Source organism: Aquila chrysaetos, chromosome 3 (genome assembly GCF_900496995.4).
Source record: "Aquila chrysaetos chrysaetos chromosome 3, bAquChr1.4, whole genome shotgun sequence".
In the NCBI taxonomy this organism is placed as follows: Eukaryota; Metazoa; Chordata; class Aves; order Accipitriformes; family Accipitridae; genus Aquila; species Aquila chrysaetos.
Window position 1 is genome coordinate 75,935,037 of NC_044006.1, and position 24,521 is coordinate 75,959,557.

The window sequence follows — 24,521 nt, forward strand, 5'->3', positions numbered from 1 at the left end:
TTTAAATCACTAACTACTGTTAAAGACATTGCTACTATTACTGTTGTCATTATTTTCATTAGTGGCAAATGCTGTACTGCTACTCATGATACAGCGTGTTGCAGATGGGTGGTCAGAGCTGGACCACTGGCACAAAAACCATAAAACTTTACTGAGGTCAATTTGCACATAACACAGAGGACACAGAGAAATGGCAAAGCACTTTCTGTCATGACAAGCAATATTGATTTCTCATTATAAAAAACCCCACGACATACTTTTATCCAACATGAATGCAGACTTAAAAACAGCACAGAGCAAACACAGAGAGGAAAGCACAGCTGTACGTGAAAGGGTCCCTGTGGAGATTCCTGTGCAGGCTCTGTCACAGCCTGGGACTCAAGGCTTTAAGGTGAGCTAGTGTAGGGAAGGCACTTACTGGGAAAAAACCTCAACCAAAATATTTTCCCCTCAGATCATGAAAAAAAATCAATTTCTTCCTGGCTTCTGATGTCTTATGAATATGCAAGTCAGCTACTGATCCATGATGCAGAGGTCCTGTGGCTATTGAGAAACTACAGCCTATTCTTCTGTTTCTATTTTACCTCTAGTTTGGGACACTCAGTGTTACATGGCTACTGATTTTTTTTTTTTTTTTCCGCCTATTTTTGCATTCTGCTGTTCTGGTGTGACCCTAATAGATAAAGAAAAGCTACAATAATGTAATTTGTTGTAGGTATTCTTATGACTTGACTCCTTCACATCTACTGGTGATCTGAATCCATATGTTTAAATCCTACATCCATCCACACCCTTCTCTGTGAAGGGAAAAATGGGACTGTTGTGTAACATTAGGAATGCATTTTTTTCTAACAGAAAATTGTTCTTCATCATGGGTGAGATCCAGGCCCTGCTGAAGTCAACAAAGATCTTTCTTTTGTGTGTAATGGGTATTGGGGAAACATCTTAGTGCTACAGAAAGACATAGAAGATCAGAATCATTAATCATCACCTCTCTTCTTCGTTACATCACCAAGGTCTTCTCTTTCCTTGCACAGCAGATCTCAGCCTTAAGTTGGCTTGTTTCTTTGTGCTCTAGATAAATACTGTGAGCAGATTTTCTTCCCTCTTCATGCTCTGAGGTTCAGGCTGACTATTCCAACAACCCAAATGCTTTTTGTTCACACTGACTTCTCTAATCCAGGTGCAGCTTGCGATCCACCCTTCCCAAGTGTGTTATACCAGACGTATGCAGGATATCCACCGGTCAGGCTAAACACAGCCTGTGCCATTAACAACCTCCCTCTACCTGCTCAAACCTCCCCACGTGAATGAGCGATTTTGCTCACAGAAACCGAGCTCCTCCTCAACCTCGGGCTGGGGCAGCAACTCAACACAAGCAGAAGCGATTATAACGTGGGTAGGAGATGAGCCCGGTTCTGACACAGCTCAGACCCGATGCTTGCCTGACATACTTGGTGCTTATCCAACGTGCTCAGGGAAGTACGCTGAAGTCTCATGTGTCTAAAAAAAGAACTTTTGCTTCAGCTCAGAGAACAACCCTTCAGATAGCACCTCCTGCCTGATCACGCTCTTTGGGTGCGTTACTCTCAATAAATTTGGCTGCCTAAAGCAATTCCCCAGACAAATGTGGATGTATGAGCTCCCTCCTTGGAGAGGGCCATCAGTGGAGACAGCTTCAGAAGGTGATTCATTCTTTCTCTGGATTACCTCTTAAGCTGGGTGGATCTCCTACGGAGATACCCACTGTCCTCTACTGACCCATTGCATTCTTCTCTAGAGAGCTTAGGCACTTAACTTTCACAGAGCTAAAAGCAGGTAAGATGAAGGATTTTCCTATTTCACATTCTGTCACCCCTCTGGGTGCTGTTCCAGATGACTTGATGAGAACCTCTCCTGCACTGTGGTGCAAAGACGTGAGGTTCCTTTTCAGTATAATTTCACGTTTTTAATCATTTCAATTTATTACTCTGACCTCCGTGTTAGATGACGAGTTAGGACCCAAAGCATCACTCCAAACGTTCTTACCCTTGACAGTAATAACCGCACTACTTTTAGCTGCTCCAGCCTCACACTCATATCTGCCACTGTCTCTTTCTTCTGCCCTGTGAATGACAAGCTTGGCTTCAAATCCCAACCGGCTGATGTTATACTTGGAAGAATTCCTAAGGCTCTTCCCGTCTTTGCACCACTTTACAGGGCTGTCTGATTTGGAGGTTTCACAGTGAAGGATCACATCCTCTCCCTCAGTGACTTCAGTATCAAGGAGCTCCTTTGTGAAGATGCAGGGCTTCTCTAGAATCACATAAAAACCATCTGAGATGTTTCAGAAGAGGTGTGGATTTTCAGATCACAAGTAATCTGTGAGATTTACACCCAAGATTATTTTTATCAAAACTACAGGTCAAGGTTAGTAACAAATAATTTGTTGTTCATGACTATAAAGCCCTCGGGAAGGTACCAGTCATGCCGTGAGCTGATTAGTTTGAACCTTCTAACTGAATGTGGAAAAGTTAATTCTGCATGAAATGAGGTGCGATACAGATTTCTCAAAGCCACTCATCTAGAGCAGGTCTCATCTCATCAGTACAAGTCCTCTAAAAACCAGGCAGATAGCTCAGACTGGTCATGTAGGATGTCTCTATAACTGCTGGAAAATGAGAGACACCTCCAGAGACCAGATATTCACTTCCAAAATAGGTCATTAGGACAGAGAAGATGAACTGCTCTTTGGAAGTGCTTGTCTTTCCACACAGCTTATAGAAGTGGCCTAAGCTAGATACCAATAGCTAAACTGGCCAAGGTAGATCTTATCACCCCTAGCTTAATGCTTTTTAATTCATAAAAATCCAATCAATCAGGAGACCAAAACCTGGTTTTGGTACTATAGCGTCACATATTAGCGTTACCAAAAGGAATCAGCTTTTGCAAATAAGAACTTTAATTTACCTCCAGAAATAATCTGTTTGCATTTCTGTAGCATGGCAAAATTTGGGCAATTTTCTTTTTTTTTTTCAAAATTTGAAAAAGTCCTTTGCAAGAAATGTGGCAATTCCGAAAAGAATGAGAATATGATCTGACACAGTGGAGACTGTGTGTTTTACACCTCTGGGCATGAGAAATATTTATGTTTCCAGTAAGATAACACCTCTCTAATCCTGCAGTCTTGGGCTGTCTGGCATTCATTTTATTCCTTCACTATAGAAGTAGACTAACACTGCAGTTTTAACTCAGTTTAACTTTTCCAGATAAAACAATTCATTGTCAAGAATGAATAGCAGAGAACACACGTAATGTTGCCTTTCAAACAACGAAAACTAAATTAAAAACATATTGGTTGAACTGTTTCTTTTCCCCTTAAACTGATCGATTTCTCCTCATTTATCATCACCCTATCAGCTCAGCTCAAGGAAAACTGGGCAAGGCATCCAATGTACCATCACTACAGTATAACATTCCCATCTAAGGTCCAATAAACACTCTGAGAGTTGCCCAGGATTACCAAGCATTCATTCCCCAGCCCTACCTTCATTATATAGGTAATGCTATTCTTGAACGTACACAGATATACATATGATAGGGCCAAATTTGTAGCATTTTTGTTCTTTTTTTCACCTACCCACATTAACCCGTATTTATTTCTATGCATTCTTTCCTCTCCTGAAGTTTTTATGATTGAATTACCTTTAACAACCAAACTGGCAGATGTTTTCTTATCACCAGCTTCAAATGTAATGACCCCCGAGTCCTTCAGTGAGAGTTTTTTCAGCGTTAGCAGGTGATATCCACCAGGCTGAGACTGGATCTCATTAAGTTCATTGGTATGGAGTGGGGTTTTATCCAAAAACCACTGCACTTTGCTATAGTCTACAGGAGAGATTCTGCATTTAAACATGGCAGATTCTCCCTCTAACACAGTGACATCTTCCAGGTCTTCTGTTATTAGCACTTTCTGGCCTGAAAGGAACATAGATATATCAATTATGGGAATCTTCAGTTACTAGCATGAAAATCGATACGGAAAACTCCAAGATTTCCCATGTGAGTATTTCAAGAAAGAAATATGTTCATGATACAGAAGACTGAAACACAATTCCGCTGTTATTGAACACAAAAACCATTCACAGGAAGATAATATATACAGGACACACATCAAAATAGGATGGAGACAACTTCAAAGCACCAGAACACATATAGCAGAAAAAGTAGCCAGTACAATGCAAATCCAGCATCATGAAGTTTCTCTTAATGAAACTACCTGGAAAGGCTGAAAGGATGCATCTCTGACAGCATCTCTGGGCTCTAGACATCACTAAGCAGGTGATCCCTCCCATGACAACCCCTCTGTTTTTCTAGAGCAAATATAACTTGCTTTCTATGGGATAGGACCACGCAGCCCCCACCTTCTTTGAGCTTAGTCCAACCACAAACACAGTGGGAAGTGGAGAGAGTGTCTGACTGCAGCTTTAGTAAAAAGAAACAAAACAACAGCCCTGAAAACCTGCCTGTATAGACATAGATAGATATACACCTAACTATAATAAATAAATAAAGTAAGGTTATCACTGTATGCAGAGATATATCTGAACTTGCTCCTACTTAGAAAACCAGTACAGGGAATTTTTTACTTTCATCTTGAGCTTTGTGACAGACAAGTATTTTTTCACTCAGAAAAGCTGGTGTTAGAAACCTCACAGCGAGTTCAGGTAGCTCAGATCCTGAGGCCATGGTGGGGATTAAGCACACTTCTTTGCTTCTCAAGGCTGCTCTAGCAGATGATCAGAGGTGGAGGAGTCTGGCTTTATTCCCTAGTCTTTAAGAACTAACTATAATAATTAATAAGTGGACACCGCCACTGCATCTCCATGTGACTATTCTTGAATCATTCTTCCTATTCTCTTCATTGTTTCATCATTTTCAGCTCAAGGGTTTCTCCCAGTCGGGGCTCCAGTGAGGGAACTGTGTGGAACAGTAACAACCCGACCTCACTCCTTCCCCTTAAACACTACCCTGCTGTTAGCATTGGCCACCACAGCTCATTTACAGCCGTAGCAGCAAATAAAAGCTGCTGGGTTGTACTCTTCAGCTGGAGATTGGGTTGTACCCTTCATCTATAAGGGGCAGAGGGACATTAAGCACTTAAAGATCCCTGGACCACTCATTCACCCATCCCTTCCTGGAAACCACTACTGGAAAGAGGCATCAAGGGACATAGAGAAAAGCCTGGAGGCAGAATAATTTTTCCCTCATCTAATAGCAGGCACTCTGAATCATATCCATCATGTGTACACGCAGGAACACCAGCCTCTCCTCACATCAGTATTTGGGGTTTTAAATCATACCCAAAGTACTCCAGGTATAATTGCTTCAAATTGTCAAATTGCTCTGCACGTCCAGCTCCATGTTGCTATATTTTCGTCCAAATGTCCTGTGCATATACATCATGAGTGAGATGGAGCCAGAAATCAGTGGACCCGCTACCCATATGCTGAGAAATAGATCTGCCTACGCATACGCTGGTTCCTGTTGGAGAAACGCGATGTACAATCATATTCCTCTCATGCGTACCTTGCACGACTAGCTTGGCTCTGGACTGGGCATCACCAATGTCACAGGTGTAAGTATCACTGTCACTTTTCTCCAAGTTCTTTATGGTCAGCTGGAGGACTTGTCCTTTCTGTGTGATCTCGTATTTCCTGCTAGTCCTGAGTTCAGCTATGCCTTTCCTCCAGACTACAGAGGATGCAGCTTTCTCACTCTGGCACATAAAAACTGCAGTTCCACTTTCATCAGCTTTCAGATCTGAAAGTTCCTTGACAAAATAATTAGGTTTTTCTGGAAGGAAAAAAAAAAAAAAAAAAAGAGAGAGACAGAGACAGATTTGTTACCCAAACAAGTCCTGAGCATACAGAGTGGTCTTGGATGCCCTCTGCCCCCACTTGTAGAATCACAGAATGTAGAATCATAGAATCGTTTAGGTTGAAAAAGACCCTCAAGATCATAAAATCCAACCATAAGTCTAAAACTGCCAGGTCCGCCACTAAACCATGTCCTTAAGTGCCACACCTACACGTCTTTTAAATACCCCCAGGGATGGTGATTCAACCACTTCCCCAGGCAGCCTGTTCCAATGCTTGACAACCCTTTTGGGGAAGAAGAAGTTTTTCCTAATATCCAATCTAAACCTCCCCTGGCACAACTTGAGGCTGTTTCCTCTCATCCTATCAGATGGAATGGATCTAACAAGATCACCAGGTCCACCTCCTGTCACAGCACATAGCAGGTAAAATATTTCCAGGAAAGTTTAATGCCATTGTACAGGTACTGCTGAGGTCTCATCTTGTAGACTGTATATAGTTTTGATCATATTCAAAAAAGTCTGTTTCAAATTGCCATTTTTGAATGGCTCGTTACATAGGACATAAGATTCTTCAGTACCTACAAGGTGTTTTTTCAGATTTTTTTTTTTAAAGCTTTTAATCCATGACATTTTTTGAAAACTAAAAATTGATCCTGTTTAGGGAGACAGAAGAGAACGTCTCCCACAGGTTGTAGAGATTTACTCCAACCTCTGTGCATGCCAGCCCCTGTGCATGCTTCAACTGACCTTGCACCGTGATCCTGGCTTTCGTTTTAGAGACCTCTGTCTCACAGGTGTACTCCCCACTGTCCTTGACTGTGGAGTCATGGATGATCAGAATGGCCCGTGTTCCCTCTTGGTGCAAGTCATATTTCTGGCTTTTTCGGATTGCTTTGCCATCCTTGTACCACCTGATGCTCACATCAGGTTTTGACAATTCACAGCTCACGCTGATGTCCTGCCCCGCTGTGGATGTTTTATCCTCCAGCTGTTTTGTAATCTCAGTAGGTTTTTCTGAAGACAGGGGAAAAAAGAAAAGGCAACTTTGAATAAAAATCATGATCACTGTACAGCTGGGGTTTTTGCAATTCAAATATCCAGCAGGTTCCCCAATGAATGATTTATATTATGTTAGGGAAGGGAAAAGCAGCCTTGCTCTTCAGTACGTATTAAATGCAGTTATGAGCTCTCAGTGAATATTAATGATTGCTTACAGGAACTAAGGACTTGTCCTGATGGCATCCATTTCAGGGGATGTCATTTTGTCATCACTGAAGCTACTGTAGGCATGCACTTAGGGTGGGATCTATCTCACTAAATATAGATATCTATGCTATAGAGATAACTAGCAGAGGCACTCCCTCCAGGGCCACGCTGCAGCCAGCAGTGATCTGCTAAGTAAAGGCAATGGACTTCAAGGAACAATTTCTTTTGGCTTAAAATAGGTCTAATTGTGCATAATGAACCATGTCTGAAAACTACCTATTTCTTCTCTCCACTGACTACCTAGGGAACCTTGGGTGATTATCTCAGAAGCACATAGTCTGGGTAGTAATTGTCTGTACAATTACACTACCCAGTGTATTCTGCAATTCTCAAATATCTATTAAAAAATGTCAGCTTTTCACTTGTTTTTAAGGAAAAACCTCAGTGCTTCAAGGCTCACAGAGAAGGCTGCTATTCACTTTGATCACAAGAGTTTGCCTTCATGGCTTACTGACGTACCTTATGAAAAGACACCCAAGAAATCAAACTCCAGAACCTTTCTGATCTCATTACCTTTTACAACTAGAGAAGCCTTGGAGATTAGACCACGGGCAGTGAAAACGACTTCTCCAGAATCATCAGGAATGACGCTTTTGATATTGAGTGTATATTTCCGACCCACGTTAGAAGCTTTAAATCGCCCACCACTTTCCACTTTGCTCCCATTCAGTGTCCAGTTGAAGTCATCAATGCTTTCATGGGACAAAATACACTCAAAAGTGCAATCTTCTCCCTCCTGGATTTCAGTGTTCTTCAGCCGTTTGGTGATGCCAATGTTCAGTTCTGGAAGACAAAATGTACGTTAATACAAGGAGAAAAGGCTTTTATGATTGACGTGAGTAGTAATATTGACATTTTTAGCTCATCAGACCAGTTTATCTACTGGATCGACAGGACACCACTGCATTCCTTACGGATGTATTTGACATGGGAAGGATTTCTCAGACATTATCCACTCAGAATTATCACAAAGCTATGGAAAAAGGGACACGTGAATCTCCTGGCTTTTCTCTGGAAGGAGTGCATGAAGAACAGCTCACCTAGTGGAGAAGACTCAAGATTCAATGAGCTAGAGGGGAGAAAAGCTGTCAGACAGGAAGCCTCTGGGATGTTGTGTGAGGTTTTTCTCCATGCTGGTGTGAGAAATGGGATGTTCGTATTTGTTAACTTGTTACCATCCTACCCACCCTGGTGTTTAAAATCAGACAAATTCAAAATTTGTCTCATCAATATGAGTTTGAAAGCCATGAACAATTCTCTTTGCTTCAAACAGCCACAAGGATTAGAGGACAGGCTGAACTGCTGGGTTCTTCAATAGGCAATGTTGTCCTACTTTTGTGTTCCCACGGTGGACTCTGAATTAATAGCTCAAATATGTGAAACACAAGCTGCTTGGGGTTTTTTGCAGTGTTTTTGTTTTGTTTTGTTGGAGGGGTTTTTTCTGAGAAATTATTTGCTCTTCTGGAAGGATTTCTGCACAGTAAGGATGTTCAGGAAGGAAACATTGTCACTACATTCTTGATTTTCACTGAAACACCAGATATACTTACATCAAAGAGTAACACAGATTGTTCAGACATCACTGTGTTATGTGAGACTTATGGAGTCTCATACAGGTGTGAGACAAAGTGACCAAGCCCACCCATATTTGCAGAACCCCTTGCCTGGCCATCATCTACAATACTTACCCTGAACGCTGACCTTTGACTTAGCAACATCAGTGCCAATATCACAGGTGTATAAACCTGCATCTGCCTTTTCAAGGTCATGGATAAGGAGGCACAGGGTCTTCCCAGACTGTATCTGCTCATACTTGTTACTAGAAGTGAGCTTCACACCATCCTTTTTCCAAACAGGTTTGACCTTCTCTTTGGAGACTTCGCATTCCAGTTTAATCACGCCTCGCTCCTCACCAAAAACATCATCCAAGGACTTCATGAAGACAGCAGGCTTCTCTGAAGATTAATGGGCAAAACAGAGAACAACCAGGATATTTAAGTGGAGACATTTTTGGTTGCTACCAAATATTTAAAGAGAGCTTAAGTTAACCCTTGGCAACGGTGCCGATACCAATGCAGAACCTAAAGCAGTCTCACACCTCATGATTGGAATGAGTTTTAGGGAAATTAGAATTTATTAATGGGAGGATGCAGGGAAGGAGAGAGCAGCCTACATTGCCGTGGACGGGTAGTGGCATTCGGTGCTGTAATCGTGGTCTCTCTTTTGACTGTGCACCTATGAGGTTGCAAGGTCTCCTTTTTTCTCTGTGTTGGAGCATCTGTCAGGTACAGGAGATCCCATCACAGAGAATGGGGCTTGGAGCAGATGTGTAGGGCCCTAATGAAAGCCAGAGGGACAGCTATGGAATAGCTACTCAACAAGATAGACTAGGTTTAAGAAAGCCCTTGTCTGCATCGTGGAGGAGCAGAAAATATTCTCTGGGAACATCCTTTCTCATTGCAGCAGTCTACAAGTGGAAAGGGGTCAGGTGGTTAGAGGAAAAATGTGTGAAGAGAAGTAACTGGGACGTAGGTCTTTAAAGCCAGAGAGATGGCACTGCCGTTTCGTGAAGTGGGATTCACGCAGTAGGAGCAGCAATAAAAGGATGTACTGCACATTCTCCTCACTCTCCTGAACAATTTTGCCCTTGCCCCTTTGTTTTATTGATTCCCTTCATCTAATTGAAAATGTATTTGGCACTGAAGATATTTATACAGGAGAAATTTCTGACCAGATATAAAAGAAAGAAGGAAGACGACATCCTTCAGACTCTCTGAGTTGATAGATTAAAGGAGTCAAATTATTCAGACTCTGGAAAGAACAAATTAGTCATGAGCAGGAGGCAAAATGTAAAGGAAATCAGAGATGATTCTCTAAGAGGATATGGAAGACGTCACACTGAGTTTCAGAGAGAATGGCTCAGAACAATTCCCACTCATGTTTCCAGATACATGAAGGAGTTAATTTAGGATAACAAATCACTACGACTTACCTGAGCATGCATGTATGGGTGTGCTGCTAAAGAAAATGTGATTTTGAAATTTTGGTGAGAGTTTCACCTCATGTTTCTAACATGCCTAAAATAATTCATGCAACTTACTGTGGCCTAGCTGATGCACAGGAACATGTTAAACCACAGCAACTAAGATGTGTGACCAAATTTTAAGGCATATTAAGGACAGCAGCAAACTGCCTTCTCTTTGCTGAATCAGTCCAACTCCAGAACTGATGTACTGAAAGGTGTGCCCTACCCTTGGAGGTACACTGAAGCTCAGCTTCTTGTAGACAAAAATCTTTATAAACAACTGTTTATAGGCTATATACTACTGAAGAGACCTACAAGAAAAGGAAACGGCTCTTGAGACTATCCTGATGACAAGTAACAGGATGTTAAATAGCTATGGAAACTTTCGGCAGGAGACCAAAACAGTCTTCCTTAGAAAAATCATCAGCTACAGTAGAAACTTACACTGGAAGAAGAAAGCCCTTGCACACTTATTGCTTGGCCCCAGAGAGGCGAAGCTTACGAGCAGGAATGCTGCATCGATGTGGTAAATAAGAGCTCCTATGCATCTCTTATTTACATTCAGGAGGTGCGTGATCACGACCCACCTATCACCTTCAGACGCACGCTCTCTGACACCTTGTCTGACTTCATTGTCACTGTGCCAGCATCCTCAGGCTTGACGTGCTTCATCGTCAGCATGTAGCAATTGCCAACGTTCCTGATGTCATTGAAATTGTTGGTGTAAAGGAGGGTGCCGTTGAGGAACCATTCCACATCCTCATCATCATGAGACAGCTCGCAGGAGAAGACAGCGGAACTCTCTTCTTCAATTTCCACGTCCTGCAGGTGTTTGAGTACTTCTACATTGCGGGCTGTAGGAAACCAAGGTGCACCATCACCACTGTTATCATAAATCAGGACTGTTACCACAAATAGATTTCATGGTGGTTAGAGTTTATTTGATGATTTAGTCTGGTCTTCTGTACACCATGGGTTATTACATTTCATTTACTTGGTTTTGCATTTGGTCCAACAAAACCCCATCCATTAAAAAGACTATATTGTCCAGAGCCCTCAATTCTCTTTTCACACATAAAAATGTTTGGTTGTTTTTTTTTTTTTCCTTTTTATTTTAAAAGTAAGTCTTTCTAAAATGGTAATAACATTACAGTAATGCCTAAATACCCCACAGAGCTCCAATCCCTGTGTGCTCATCACTGCACATACACATACACTTTATAACTAAATTGTCCCTGACTCACTGCCAGGGAAGCACAGAGGACGAGGCAGAATATCATTATGAATAAGAAACGTGTAGCAGATATAAAAGCTGACACAGAGGTCAGGAAATGAAAACCACAACCAAGATCACCAGAATCAGAGGCCTGTAGCAGTTTAACACAAAGGACATTTTTAGCTAGAAGTACCAGAGTTCTAGTTCCTTGGTTGAAATGGAAAATCATGTGCCTTGAGAAAGACACGTGAATTTCTGCCTTACCCAGGTGGTGCCCGTCCACATGCATTACCTACTTCATGGCAAGTGCTGGAATTCCGTATAATGGAATATCAGTACAGTGCATAATAAGTCAGTTCACTTAAGATACTGCATTTATATAAAATTAGTGGAAGATAACTGTGGGAATCTACATCTACTCAAGAAGAGAAACCCGGAGTGAAATACTGAACCATAAAGACATGCGACAGGCAAGCCCCCCGCCGCAAACCGCTCGTACCTTCAACGGTCAGCGTGGCTTCGGTCTCCGCATTTCCAGCCCTGCACTTGTACACGCCAGCATCTTCGGGCTTCACCTTCAATATCTTCAGCTCTGCCGAATGCTGCTCCCGCTTGATTTTGTACTTCTCGGAGGGCTCAATGGGTGTGTGGTCCTTGAACCACTTCACAACCTTTGGAGAGGGCCTGAAGTCGCAGGACAGGATGACTGAATGGCGCTCCAGAGCTGTCTTGTCCTCCATCTTCCTGGTGATCTGTATGTGGTAATCTGCAAAGCAGGGTTGGGGAAGAAGAAAGGATCAGTCTGAAGAAGAGGAAAGATTCTAATCTGTATTATTTCATGCCAATTAATTTCATGCATGTCATTCACAACTGTTTTGTGAATTGCTCGATGCTGCTACAGGTTTCTGTTACAGACCTGACTTGCTTTGAAGCGAAAACAACACGATCTATAGGGAATGCTGGTTTCTATAAGATAAAACTTTACATTAACTACCAAATGCATGGTCCTGTTCTGGTTCAGTGCTTACTGAAGTGCTCTCTAATTAAAGTTTTCAATGCAAGTAAGAGCAAATTAAAGACAAAACAAGGACTTGAGGATGTGATTGGAGATATTTACTATGGTGACAGCAGAAGATAAAAAGCCTTGAAGCTTTGTCCCAGATCAAGTCAATGACAAAATGGATTAAGTAAATGAGCTATCAAACTTGTCTAATTCAGAAATGGGACAAAATAAACTCTCCTGGCAAATTTCATCTGTTTTGTCCTCTTTGGTAAAGTCAAGAAGAAAACAAACAAAACAAAAAAACCCCACCAGTCTTAGCTCAATAGGTTTGAATACTGGGCTTGAATACCAGGCACACCAAACTCGTTTAGTCAGATCCCTTCCTAAGACATTGCTGTCCTTTCATGCATTCAACGTTGTGCCCAACAACTTGTAACTGGGAACTAAGCGGATCTTCCAGGTACACATACATTTCCAAGACCCCAGGCAGTGGAGCCTGCACATTAGACAGTGTGTCTGAAAAATTACTTTCCAGGTACTGTGAGAGGGACGATCTCTCATGATCTAATTCAAACCAGGACATATCACATTACCTCTGACAAGCAAGTTTGCTGTGGATTTTGATTTGCCAATGGAGAACTGAACGGTGCCTGTCATATCAGCACTGGTTTTCAGTATTATCAGCCTGTGGATGGTGCTTTCTTGCTGCATGATAATGTTTCTGCCAGCCTGTAAGACTTCTCCACGTAGAGACCATTTGGGGGGTTTCACGGATGGAATGGATATCTCGCATTCAAACTTGGCTTCTTCAGGCTCAGTCACATCCTCATCACACAACTCCTTTACAATACTAATGGATTGCTCTGGATGAAGGATGGAATGGGAAAGCAGGGATTTAGGAGTCATGAAAGAACTCTTCTATTAGCATCCTGCACACTCATGCCATCTTTACTGGACTTGAATACTGCACTTATTGGCTCAAAAGGCTTTAAAACATTCTTTTTTGCATAAAAATAAACATATATTGCTGGTCACAGGTCAGACAGTGAAACTGTGACACTGCCTCAAGAGAATCCAAACCTCCTGATTCCCAGTCCTATTTCTAAAGCCACCTTCCTACTCTGATATCGAACACTTGGCACTATATAAAATGGAAAAAAGGTTCATTGAAATGCAGGGGTTGGTAATAGGAAAGACTTCAGCTAGCTACAGCAACTTTTCTCTGAATAACAAACTTTCTCCAATACATCTGTTAAACTCCTGGAACAGGAATTTCCTTAAGAGAATGTACCATGTATTCATTTTCTAAGATGTTCCTGCCCTTATAATCCTAAAAGGAAGCAATATCAATGGACTTCAGAAGAAATCAACACTGAATTAAAATAGTTTTAAAGTGGTATTGTGTTTTCAAAGTAAATGACAAGGGTTTTTTCAAAGCAAATCCTCCTTCCAATCCATCCTAGAAGGGACAAATTGGTTTACTACCTTCAACAAAGAAATTAGCACTGCTTTTGTCATCAAAGGCGTCACAAGTGTATGTGTCTTCATCTTCATAATCTGCATCGTTGATGATGAGTTTCCGATAGACACCATCGCTCACAATTTCGTATTTGTCACTAGGGTGAATTTCAACGTCCTTTTTGTACCACCTCACTTCGGCATTGGCACGCGACACCTGGCACTCTAGGAAACCCCGATGTTTTTCAAGAGCAATCTTATCTCGCAAAGGCTTCACAATTTTTACAGGCAGCTCTAAAAGAAGTAAAAAAAGATGGAATAATCAGTACAGTTTCCATGAAAGGTACCAATTAAAAACTTATTAGCAATATTTCTTTTACGGTCAATTATGTGGACAATGACAGGAATCCCCACTATGCTAAGCACTCAACTAACACATAGCAAGTGAAGAGCTAATGAAAAGAAAACTTTTTATGCCTATTTTACCACTTGGACGGCTGAACTTCCAGGGACTGATCTCAGATTTCCTGAGCTCCTCATCAGTATGTTAATTCAAATGTCTTCCTTCTCCCCATCTCTATCACACTGTTTAAGTTAAACACAAAAAAATGCTGTATTCTTTTTTAAACATACACCAGAAAGAGAAAATGCAGGAGAAAGTCAAGCTACAGCTTTTTGCCCCTCCAAGTTCAAACATGACTTTTAATGTCTTAGGGTACAAAATCAACCTTCTGAGAAAATAAACTGTATTATTTAGCAAAAGTAAATTCCCAGCAGTGAAGCTGATATTTCACATGCAGTAAGGTCGGCAGGAGTTTTTCTTTCCCTGAAAGATCTAGGTGGTGTTTAATTTTCTTCACGTTAGAAGTGGGGAAGTTGGTTGGTTTGTTACATGAGAGAGCTTAAGCAGTATTGGCTTGAAAAACATAATTACCTTTTACAGTAAGCTGGGCACGAGATTCTGCCTTTTCTGCAACAAATTTGATCTCTGCTGCGTCTTCGACTTGGACACACATGTAAGTCAGTGAATAGGTCCTTCCTGAGAACAGACACACAACCAGACATAGCTTCCCCTGAGCAAACAGCTTCACTCTCCAAGGCACGCTGCCAGGCTGAGCATCGCTCATCTGGTTTCGGTGCATCACCACCTGCTATCACCGCAGCAAGACCAACCCTTCCCCTATGTCTATGTCCCTGTATCAAAGGATAACCTAACCTCAGCTCCTCCAAGGACTGATTGAATGTGGTCCCCACCATCTAGAAACTAATTGAAACAGAAGGATTCCACCCAATGTCAGATGATATGAATTCCTACCCACTGGTGGCAGCATGGGATGGTGGGATGACACCAACTTTGCCTTGTTAAAGTTCCCACCGTGGCACTGTCCCAGCCTATTTGCATCCCCAAAACAAATGGGGAACTCTTTGCTGAACCTTCTTAACTTGATTTTGGAGGTCAGACTCTTCTGCTTAGTCTCCCATACCAGCACATACTCCAACCCACCCCCATTCAAGAATGAGATCCCACTTTTTCATCCTACCGTCTTGACGCATTCTAATATTGTCGGCAGCCTTCATCTTGTTGTCATTTTTGTACCATTGGGTTTGGACCTCATCGTGTGAAATCTCACAGACGAAAGATGCGCTCTCATATTCATTCACTTCCACATCTTCCAGTGGTTTAACAATCTTGATATCTCGGGCTGTGAAATTATAGAGACAAATATTTATTTGGGGTTTCTCCATAACTGAGTGTTGTGTGTTTAGCTCCTGCATAATTACATCGAAAAAAAATGGGACTTGTTTTATTCTAGACCAGCCTCCCTTCCTGGGTAGTTTCTCTCTTCAACACAGTAAATATATTTTATGCTTGAACCTACAGGTAAAATTACCAGCTACAGTGGAGCTCACTGCAAGAGGATGTTATGGTTGCTGGAACTTTACACAGGTTTTAAAAGAAGACAAACACATCAATGAAAGAAAATCTGCCAAGGAAAACTAAACTCAAGGCTACAATCTTTTGTGTCACTATAAACCTGTCTCCTTCACATGCTTCTCTGCATGCTCTCCTCCTACTCCCCTGCTTGTGTGTCCGGACTCTGTCAGCCACAGGGACCTCAGCCACACGTTTTACCTAGGAGATACCTTTTCTTCAGAGTCCCCTGAACTCAGTATAACCCTCTTGAACTCTGCAGCTTTGCACTAATTTATGTCAGAACTGACCCATCTTTCTGTGCTCCTGCAGTCCTTTCTTTTTGAAAGGGAAAGCCTTGATACACCTTCGGTTACCTTCAGGACCAGAGTTCAAATGTAAATCAGCCAGCATTCAAATAGCAACCCATCCCAGTCACAAAGTCAGGGACAAAATGGGGAGTTCAACAGAGCAATGGAACGGGACAGATGTTCATGAAGATATTGCTGAACCCAAGTGGCCACATGAGGACAGCATCTAGTAAGCAATAAGAAAAAGCTGATCTGTCCTTTCAGATGTCCCTCTGGAAAATAACATCTGCCAGGGCACAGCAGACCTGTCCGTTCAGTAACTGGCCTTTAGCACTAGCTTATCTCTGGTGCTTCGGAGCCTGGTGACAAAATATGACCGGTGCTTGGCCAGTTGCACTGTGCAACACACAGAGGGAAAAACTGTCTTGAGCATAATGGAGAGGTGCAGTCAGAAATCACGACCCTTTTCTTAGTATTTACAACGTAGGGCACTTCTTGAGATCATACCCAAGGCTCGTCCAGTCCCTATTCAGGCAAAGTACCCCTGTGATAATGGCAGAAGCTAAACCAAACCATGTCAGCACCAGCCATTGAATCCCTGCTTTGTGCCAGGCGGTCTGGTATTTGCTAACTTGCCAATCTAGAAACACCATTCAAATTCCAAAGACCAGAAATCACTTATGATAAATGGAAAACCAAGTTAGCACCTCCTCCAAAAATACTCCTCTAAGGATAGAGCAAGCACAGGACAGCTCTGCCAGCACTTTCTCGCTAGGAAGAGAAAGTTATCCAAAATGAGTAATTGCGAAATACTCGAACTGTCCATGAAGCATTTCTTGCTGTGTAGTCAAAAATACTACAGTAGATGTAATTTGCTATTTCAGTCAAACATACCATGAACCTTTAGGGTAGCTGATGTCTTGTCTTCAGCTGCTTCACATGTATAGGTTCCCTGGTCTTCATATTCACACTTGTGAATAATGAGGCTTCTCTTATTTCCCTGGGAAATAATGCCCACTTTTTTACTTTGCTGGAGCTCCTTCCCATCCTAGAAGGGAAAAGGCCAAATGAGATCACCATCAATTCTTCTACATCTGCAGTGAGCAAAACAAACATTCAGATCTATGCTCGATTCACCTGTCTCATTGGACTTAATGGAACTGCGCTTACTGGAACATATGCTGAAACTTAAGCACAGTGCAAAGTCTTCAAGAAGTAGGAATAGCTGAAGAACATGCATAATTTCTGGTTGATCTTGGACACCTATTTGAAGGCTTAAGGCACTGTACAGGGTTGGCAATAAGCTTCTTCAGACATTACCTTGAAGAAATGCCGTTATCTCCATTTATGGGAAGTGTCAGCTGAGCCCCGAGGAAGGTACGTGAAATGCCTGAGCTGATCCCCAAAATGGGGTGCAAAGGGAATTGAGGCTTCACCTTAAATCACAGTTCCCAATGAGGCTATAAATCCTGGGTGAGAACTGCTAGGCATGAAGTAAAGCACAAGGCTGCATTGCTATCAACAGCAGCACTCGAGTTCTGTGCAAGAACAGAAAAGTCAAACTTTCAGCCCGATAAACACACCCAGTAAATAAATGAGAGTGATGAACTGAGGAAGTAAATGAACATAAGGACAAGAGAGCAATGCTAAAAGCTGTATAGCAAAGGCTCAGACTCACATCCCATGGAAGTAAAATTAAGGGCTCTCATTCCCTTCCAGAGAAGTCAGAAACTGAAATACCACTATCTGTTAAGTGCTGTACCTTGAACCACTTAACATCCACATTGGGCCTGGACAGCTCACACTCAAATGCGACCTTGTCCTTCTGAGTCACACTGATGTCTGCCAAAGGTTTGCTGATTTTCACAGGCAGTTCTGCAAAAAAGAGAAAGTCCAGTTAGTGGGGAATTAGGTCTCCAGGACCATCTGGCACAAGCAATAATGAACAGGCAGAGCCTAGCTTCCATGCTTAATAAATCTTGTGACAACAAAATCGTATTGTTTTGAGCACATTATCACGAGTTGTTCTGTAGACAATGATGTTACAATAATCCTGTTGACGTTAGAAGGAGACGTTACTGATGATGGTCCAGTGCTTAACATCCTTTGCAGTTACAAGGAAAGCTTGTTCCTCTCTCAAAAGCTCACTCTGTGGGTCGGGAGAAGACAAGCATGTCCCACACCAACCAGGGCCTGAGACTTTTGGGTTTGCGTACCTGTCACAGTGAGCCTCCCTGATGAATGAATGCCATCTGCTTTGAAGGAGATGAGTCCTGCATCTTCAAGAGTCACCGAAGAGAGAGTCAGTGAATGTTTCTTCCCCAGGACACCAATACTGATATTCGGTGAAGGCTTCAGCCGAACGCCATCCTTCTGCCAGATCCCTTCCACGTCCTCATGCGATACCTCCACCTCGAAGGTGACGGTCCCTTTCTCGGAGACTTGGACGGGCTGAAGACCTTTCACCAGCTTGATCTGCCTCACTGAAAAAACAACAAGGAGATGTTGGAGATCTCACACCGACAGCTGTGAAACAGCCTGAGGACTTCCAAAATAGATTATTTCCCTATTCCTCATGGAAGTACATGCCAATTAATTGGTATCTGCCAATTAAACAACCACCTTTGTGGGAAATAAAACCTGTTCATGACCATAGTGCTAGCATGGCTGCTATTCTTAAAATGGATGCTTTCAACTGGGACAAAAAAACCAGCCAAACGTTGCAAAAAAAGGGCAAACTGGCCCTTTTCCTAGCAAGATCCACCACACTCACTGTCTATGCCAGAAATAAGCTTTGAAGTTGCACACACCCATGCACACAGAGGAGAAGAGGCATCCCTGTGCTGGGTGAGGTGGTCACCAATAACTCTTCAGAAAGAAACACTTTAGAAGAAGATAACACTGTTATTTACACTGGGACCATACTGTCTGCGCTGTACAGCAAGAGAGATGTTGCTGAAAATACTTATTCTTCAGGCATGATTCAAGAGAAATAAGATGATCAATAGAGATTGATAGAGCATAAAGGAATAAACAATGTTGTTCAGCTTTTCAACTAGGATAAAACAAGGGAGGGAGGGAAGTAGCAGGGAGAGGAGAAAGCTTTTAGTAAAAGGAAAAAATAAAAATAAAAAATCCATGACACGGTGTGAAGTGTGCTGACACCTCACAGCTTGGGGGACAAAGCATCCATGTTTGGGGTGGATATTGCCTGTTCCAACTACAAGACATCAGTGCCCTATCATCCAGTGAAATGGATTTAGTGTTTAAACTTGTCTCACCCTTAAAAGAAATTAAGCTGCCAATTAAAAACAACAAAAACAACTAACCAACCCTCTACAAAGCTGCGAATTACAAAAACCTTCAACTCCCTATGGGTCCCCTGGGAATGTTTCGACCTTCCTAGGGCATGTTTAGCAGAGATAATCCACGTTCAGACAGGATCTGAATGCAAACCTGACCAGGAGTGGGCTGAGGGCTCTGTTTGGTGGTCAAGGTCTGGACCCGGCTCCTGGGCTGAGGACACCATGGCCTCTCTGAGGCTTAGACATCTCCTGGTGGCATCTTCCCCTATGCCACATGGGGGACGATAGGGAACAAACTATTTCTCCAAAGGTCCCACAGAGGTGATACGAATAGACTATGAGTTCATTTAGATTGGATATTAGAAAAAAATTTCTTTACTGAAAGGGTTGTCAGGCATTGGAACAGGCTGCCCAGGGAAGTGGTGGAGTCACCATCCCTGGAGGTGTTCAAAAAAACACGTAGACGTGGCACTTCAGGACATGGTTTAGGGAGCATGGTGGTGGTGGGTTGACGGTTGGACTTGATGATCTTAGAGGTCTTTTCCCAACTTAATGATTTGATTTGATTTAAGAAACTGGGTAGAAGCACAGTACTGCTCTCCCCAGGAGGGGTGTGCTGGACTCCATGTAATGCCAGCTCCTTACGCCTTTCCTGTCCCCTCTGTTGCTGTTACACCTCACAGCAGGTTTACGGAGGAACATACGCATCTTTTGCAGGATCCTGACTAATTCCTCTCTCAAGGAAACCACACTGATTCCTCTCTCGCGGTCTTCTCCAAGGTCATAACCACTTAAACACAAATTTGCCCCAAGGTCATGTCTTGAACCAGACAAACGAGGGGAGTGCAGACACCTCCAGGAGCTTGTTCTTTGCTTCCCAAACTGAAACACCAGCTCTCCTGACTTTGCTCACTAAAAGTTGCATCATTCCCTGATTTTTGAATTGCTTTTGCAGCTGGTCCCTATCACCCCAGGGTGCCTTATTCTCTAAACTGAGCACAATGTACCTGCTACTGTCTAACCTTTCCTCTAGGTTGTTAGATACTCCAGCCCCTCAAACAGTGAACGGACTGAGGATCAAACTGAAATTATTCCTAGGAGATAGTGAAAGGGACCTGCAAAAACATTAGCTAAATAGCATAGCCATGTCGAACTCAGTCAGTGGCCTCCTGGATATATCCTCACCTGGTGTTGTACATAGCACAGAAAAAAAAAAAAAAAAAAAAAAAATCACTTTTTCAAAGGTCTTGTCATAAAGCAGCAACAGTTGGGGAATGGTAGAACTTTTACAGGATTTATTTTAATAGACAATATTTTGTGTCCAGAGATTTGAAATTTCATACTCATGTTCCCAGTATAATTTCTGCTATAATTAATTGACCTAATTATGCTTTCCCCTGCTGAAAGCTTAGAGGTGTATCAGGGGAAGAACCACTTTAACCATGACTTACTTATTTAAGTCTTCCACAAACATCTCCTCCTGGTCACAAATAAAAATATTCAGCCACATCTATTATTGGTTTGAGCAGCTCAGTTTTTTCTAGGATCTGCTGGCATCTTAAGATCAGAACAGATGCTTATCTTTTGATGAAGCAACTTTTATACTGGAGTAAATCAACAGATTTTCACATAGCTATTCCTTATATACCTTGCTCTGAAAGCAATCTCAAACCAAAGAGTATCAGTCCAGCTTTGTGTTTTTTAAATAAAGGTCCTCTAAAATCAGGCTTCTTAACCTGAAGTTGAGCACCAAATACTAGTGGCTCAATTCCCCAGACTGTGAGCATTTAAAGAACTTCTTGTGACCTCAATGTAAGCTCTAACACATTCCACTGAAAAGAGGACATTTGATAAAATGCCAAAAAAATGGAGCATAATTTTAGACTTCTACTTTTGGAGCCTGGCTTTTGCTGTAAAGCACTGTGAGAGCTCCGTGCTGTCTCAGCTGGAGGACTTGGATGCAGAATACATTTAGTCTAGTGAGATTCTCATATATGGCCCCTTCCCTGCTGCATCTCATAACTAAGGCTTGGATGATCATATGCAAAAAGAATTCCCTGCTACAGTGAGCCGATTCCCCTTTTTGATCATGGTCCCTCTCAGATCACCTTGAGTTTCCATCACTGCAAGAAACTATCTCATTTCTTCAACAGAGGAGCTACTTTTTACAGTGACACTAAGCATAAGTGATGAGAATGCAGCTGGGTGACTGGGAAGCACAAAGCAAAATCCTCTTTCTCCATCAGAATAGGAAGTTTATAAACCAGAGACAGATATACAATTATGCTTGCATGACTCACCTTGCACAAAACACTGTTGACAGCTATCAGGACTACCCAATTACTTCCTATATAAACACTGTTCCATCATTTTTGTTTTTACCACTTGGCTATAGCGACAGTCGGTGCCTAAAAACAGGTGTAACTGAATCTACAGTCAACTGCTGAAACATCGTGCTGGAAGGAAAAAGAGTATCATCCAGAGTCGGAAAAAAATGCCTTGGGGTGCAAGGTGTGAAAGAGGATGAAGCAGCAAACTGCAACAGTACTGCACTGCATTCTTCCCACACATTGTGGCTTTATCTTCTGTGGACCCAGTTCATCCAATTTAACTGAGATAGTAAACCTGAGTCTAGCTCTAAATCAGGATCATAGTCACACATGGTTCCTTGAATACTCAGACACTCCAGAAGGTAATTCAGTGCATCTAAGACTTTAAACACTCTCTGGAGGTATTTTCTTCTTTCTGTTAGCTGCAGAAGGAGCTGAAAGTAATGTGCTAGATTGAGGCTTCATGAATCCACAACTAATCATCTAGCTGCTAGTCACTGCTAATGTCTGTTTTTTTCTAGAGCTATTCAGTTCGGAAAAAAAAGATGAGCGACCGCCAATAGAAACGATAACTGCCTCGTATCGGGATGCTAAAGCAGTGTTTTTTTGACAACTGTCAGCCAGGGAGATTTTGAAAATGAAGGTGTCTTAGCAGTGCATGGAAGTGATTTGACAAGCCCTGCTCTGTGTGAGGCAGTCTGTCATCAATTTTTGTTATCTCTGATTCCATCAGAAGACCACAAGATTATAAGACTGGAAAGACCTAGAAAAATCATCTAGCCCTTCTCTCGCACTCTAGGACACGCTCAGCTCTTTACATCATCCCAGACAGATCTTTCATTAACCTTTTCTTAAACCCATGATGGAGGCTCCAAGACCTCTCCAGACAACCTATTCAGTCATCCAACCATTAAAACCCTTTTTTATTGTATAACCTGGATCTTTCTTGTTGCGATTGAAGTCCATTATTTCCTGTCAGTATTTCCACATGGAGAACAGATTGTTCCCATCCACTTTATAACAGCCTTTTAGGTACTTGAAGTCTGTTATCAAGTCCTTCCTTACCTATTATTCATGACTTACACAGCACCAATTGGTAGCAGGGGCTTTACAGGCAAAATTAGATAGTCCTTAAGTGCTTAAATCCTGTCTTCATCTACCCTGTAACAATCAGGACAAAAGGATGTAGGAAAAAGGACAGAAGTACAACAGGGCTACAGGTAAGACACCATTAGCTTACTTGAAAGGGCAGCACCCTCAGATAGAAGATTTGTTTTCATAGTTTTTTTAACCCTAACTGAATATAAAGAGACATTCTGAAAGAGGTGGTTTGTGGAAAAGAATTAGGGCAATGGATGGGCTGAAAAGGGAATGGTTTGCTAAAAGCCACACAAAGGAAAAAAACAGAGCGTACCAGAGAGTGAGAAATCTCAGAGGAAAGAAAAGAATCAGCTAAGCTTAACAGTCAACAGCACGACTGAAAGCTGGTGGGATAAGATGAAGGCAACAGGCACCAGCCAGCCATTCTCTGTTTACTGCCCTTGATTTCACCTCCTCCTAGTCGTTTGACTGGTGGCCAAGCCCATGTGTCCCTGTGTCCCCATGGCAGGTGGAGGGGGCAGTGGCCATTATGATAATGGAAGAAACCAGAATCCACCTCCAAACCCTGCCCAGGGTATTTATAGAACTGGAGATCATTCAACTCACTTTCCACATTGATCTTGGCTTGGGTCTTGTCATCAGGACTCTCACAGCAGTAGAAGCCCCTGTCTGCAAAGGTGATGTCCTTAACCACCAAGGTATGCTTTGTTCCCTCAGCTTTGATCTCTATTTTTTCACTGGGCTTCAGTATGATGCTGTTCCTCATCCACTTCACCTCTGCAGGCTTGGTCAGCTCTACCTCCAAGGTCACTGTGTCCTTCTCTTCAACTGTTCTGGGCTCCAGTTTCTTCTTGAATGAGATTGAGGCCTCTGCCAAAGGAAAAGAAATATTAGTAGGAATGTAGAGGATCCAGAAAACAGGTTTTCAGAGAAAATTAAAATGGTGGCTCATGTATCTCCAGTCTCAATGCATTCTGGGCATCCCTATTTAGTGATGCAAAAGCAGAATTTCCCTGCTGCTAACATAATCAGTCAGAGGGAAGGCCACATAAAACAACATAGGTCACAGCATCAGTGACAGCCCGTCAAAGGGGCATTATCGCCTCTTACCTCGGACTCTGAGGCTGGCTCTGCTTTCGACACCTTCAGCATTGGCGGAGATTTCAGCTGCATCTTCCAGCGTCAGATCAGTGATGGTGAGGCTGTGGTTGGTGTCCTTCTGCGAGATCACATACTTCTTGCTGGCTTCAATCTTGACACCATTCCTGAGCCAAGTGACCACGGCATCACTGGGAGAGACGGTGCACTTGAACACAGCCTCTTTTCCTTCCTCAGAGACCACACTGTTGAGAGTCGTAACGAATTTCACCACTCTGGGAGCTGACGGATAGGGATAAAACATTTAGGAGCGTGTCTTTGAGACATGGCATAAGTACCTTCAAAGAGCCAAAAGCTTCGATGATTTTACTGTAAGTAATAAAAACTAATGCTTCCGATAAGTGATCACAATAATGGGTCATCACTTTTCCCATGTCTGAGTAAGTTTTGTGTATAAAGATGACAGAAGAGAGACGCAAAAAGGGGGGCAAAATCCCATCTTAGATTTGGGGCAGTTAATTCCAGCCTCAAATGCAATATGAAGGTCAATTTGCCCACATATTAAGAGAGCTGAGCTCAACAGGTCACAAAATCATTATGTTCTTCACAAATAGAGGTTTCACTAACGCTGAGAGA

General features: G+C 42.3%; 1 protein-coding gene across 27 annotated transcripts in view; it reads right to left on the minus strand.

The window, feature by feature from the left end:
• Positions 1–24,521, minus strand: part of OBSCN (obscurin, cytoskeletal calmodulin and titin-interacting RhoGEF) — a 194,343-nt gene that overhangs the window by 116,598 nt on the left and 53,224 nt on the right. For 26 of the 27 annotated variants that reach the window (XM_030007899.1, XM_030007913.1, XM_030007905.1 and 23 more), the window contains 17 exons: positions 23,898–24,167; positions 23,394–23,657; positions 18,268–18,534; positions 17,814–17,926; positions 16,946–17,099; positions 15,370–15,531; positions 14,763–14,867; positions 13,856–14,122; positions 12,964–13,233; positions 11,867–12,133; positions 10,739–11,005; positions 8,815–9,081; positions 7,640–7,909; positions 6,608–6,874; positions 5,569–5,835; positions 3,685–3,957; positions 2,029–2,295 (listed from right to left, as the gene is read on the minus strand). In XM_030007899.1, the coding sequence (XP_029863759.1) occupies positions 2,029–2,295; positions 3,685–3,957; positions 5,569–5,835; positions 6,608–6,874; positions 7,640–7,909; positions 8,815–9,081; positions 10,739–11,005; positions 11,867–12,133; positions 12,964–13,233; positions 13,856–14,122; positions 14,763–14,867; positions 15,370–15,531; positions 16,946–17,099; positions 17,814–17,926; positions 18,268–18,534; positions 23,394–23,657; positions 23,898–24,167 (4,017 nt within the window). The remainder of the gene's footprint in view (positions 1–2,028; positions 2,296–3,684; positions 3,958–5,568; positions 5,836–6,607; positions 6,875–7,639; positions 7,910–8,814; positions 9,082–10,738; positions 11,006–11,866; positions 12,134–12,963; positions 13,234–13,855; positions 14,123–14,762; positions 14,868–15,369; positions 15,532–16,945; positions 17,100–17,813; positions 17,927–18,267; positions 18,535–23,393; positions 23,658–23,897; positions 24,168–24,521) is intronic. The other variant, XM_030007904.1, reaches the window with a different exon arrangement.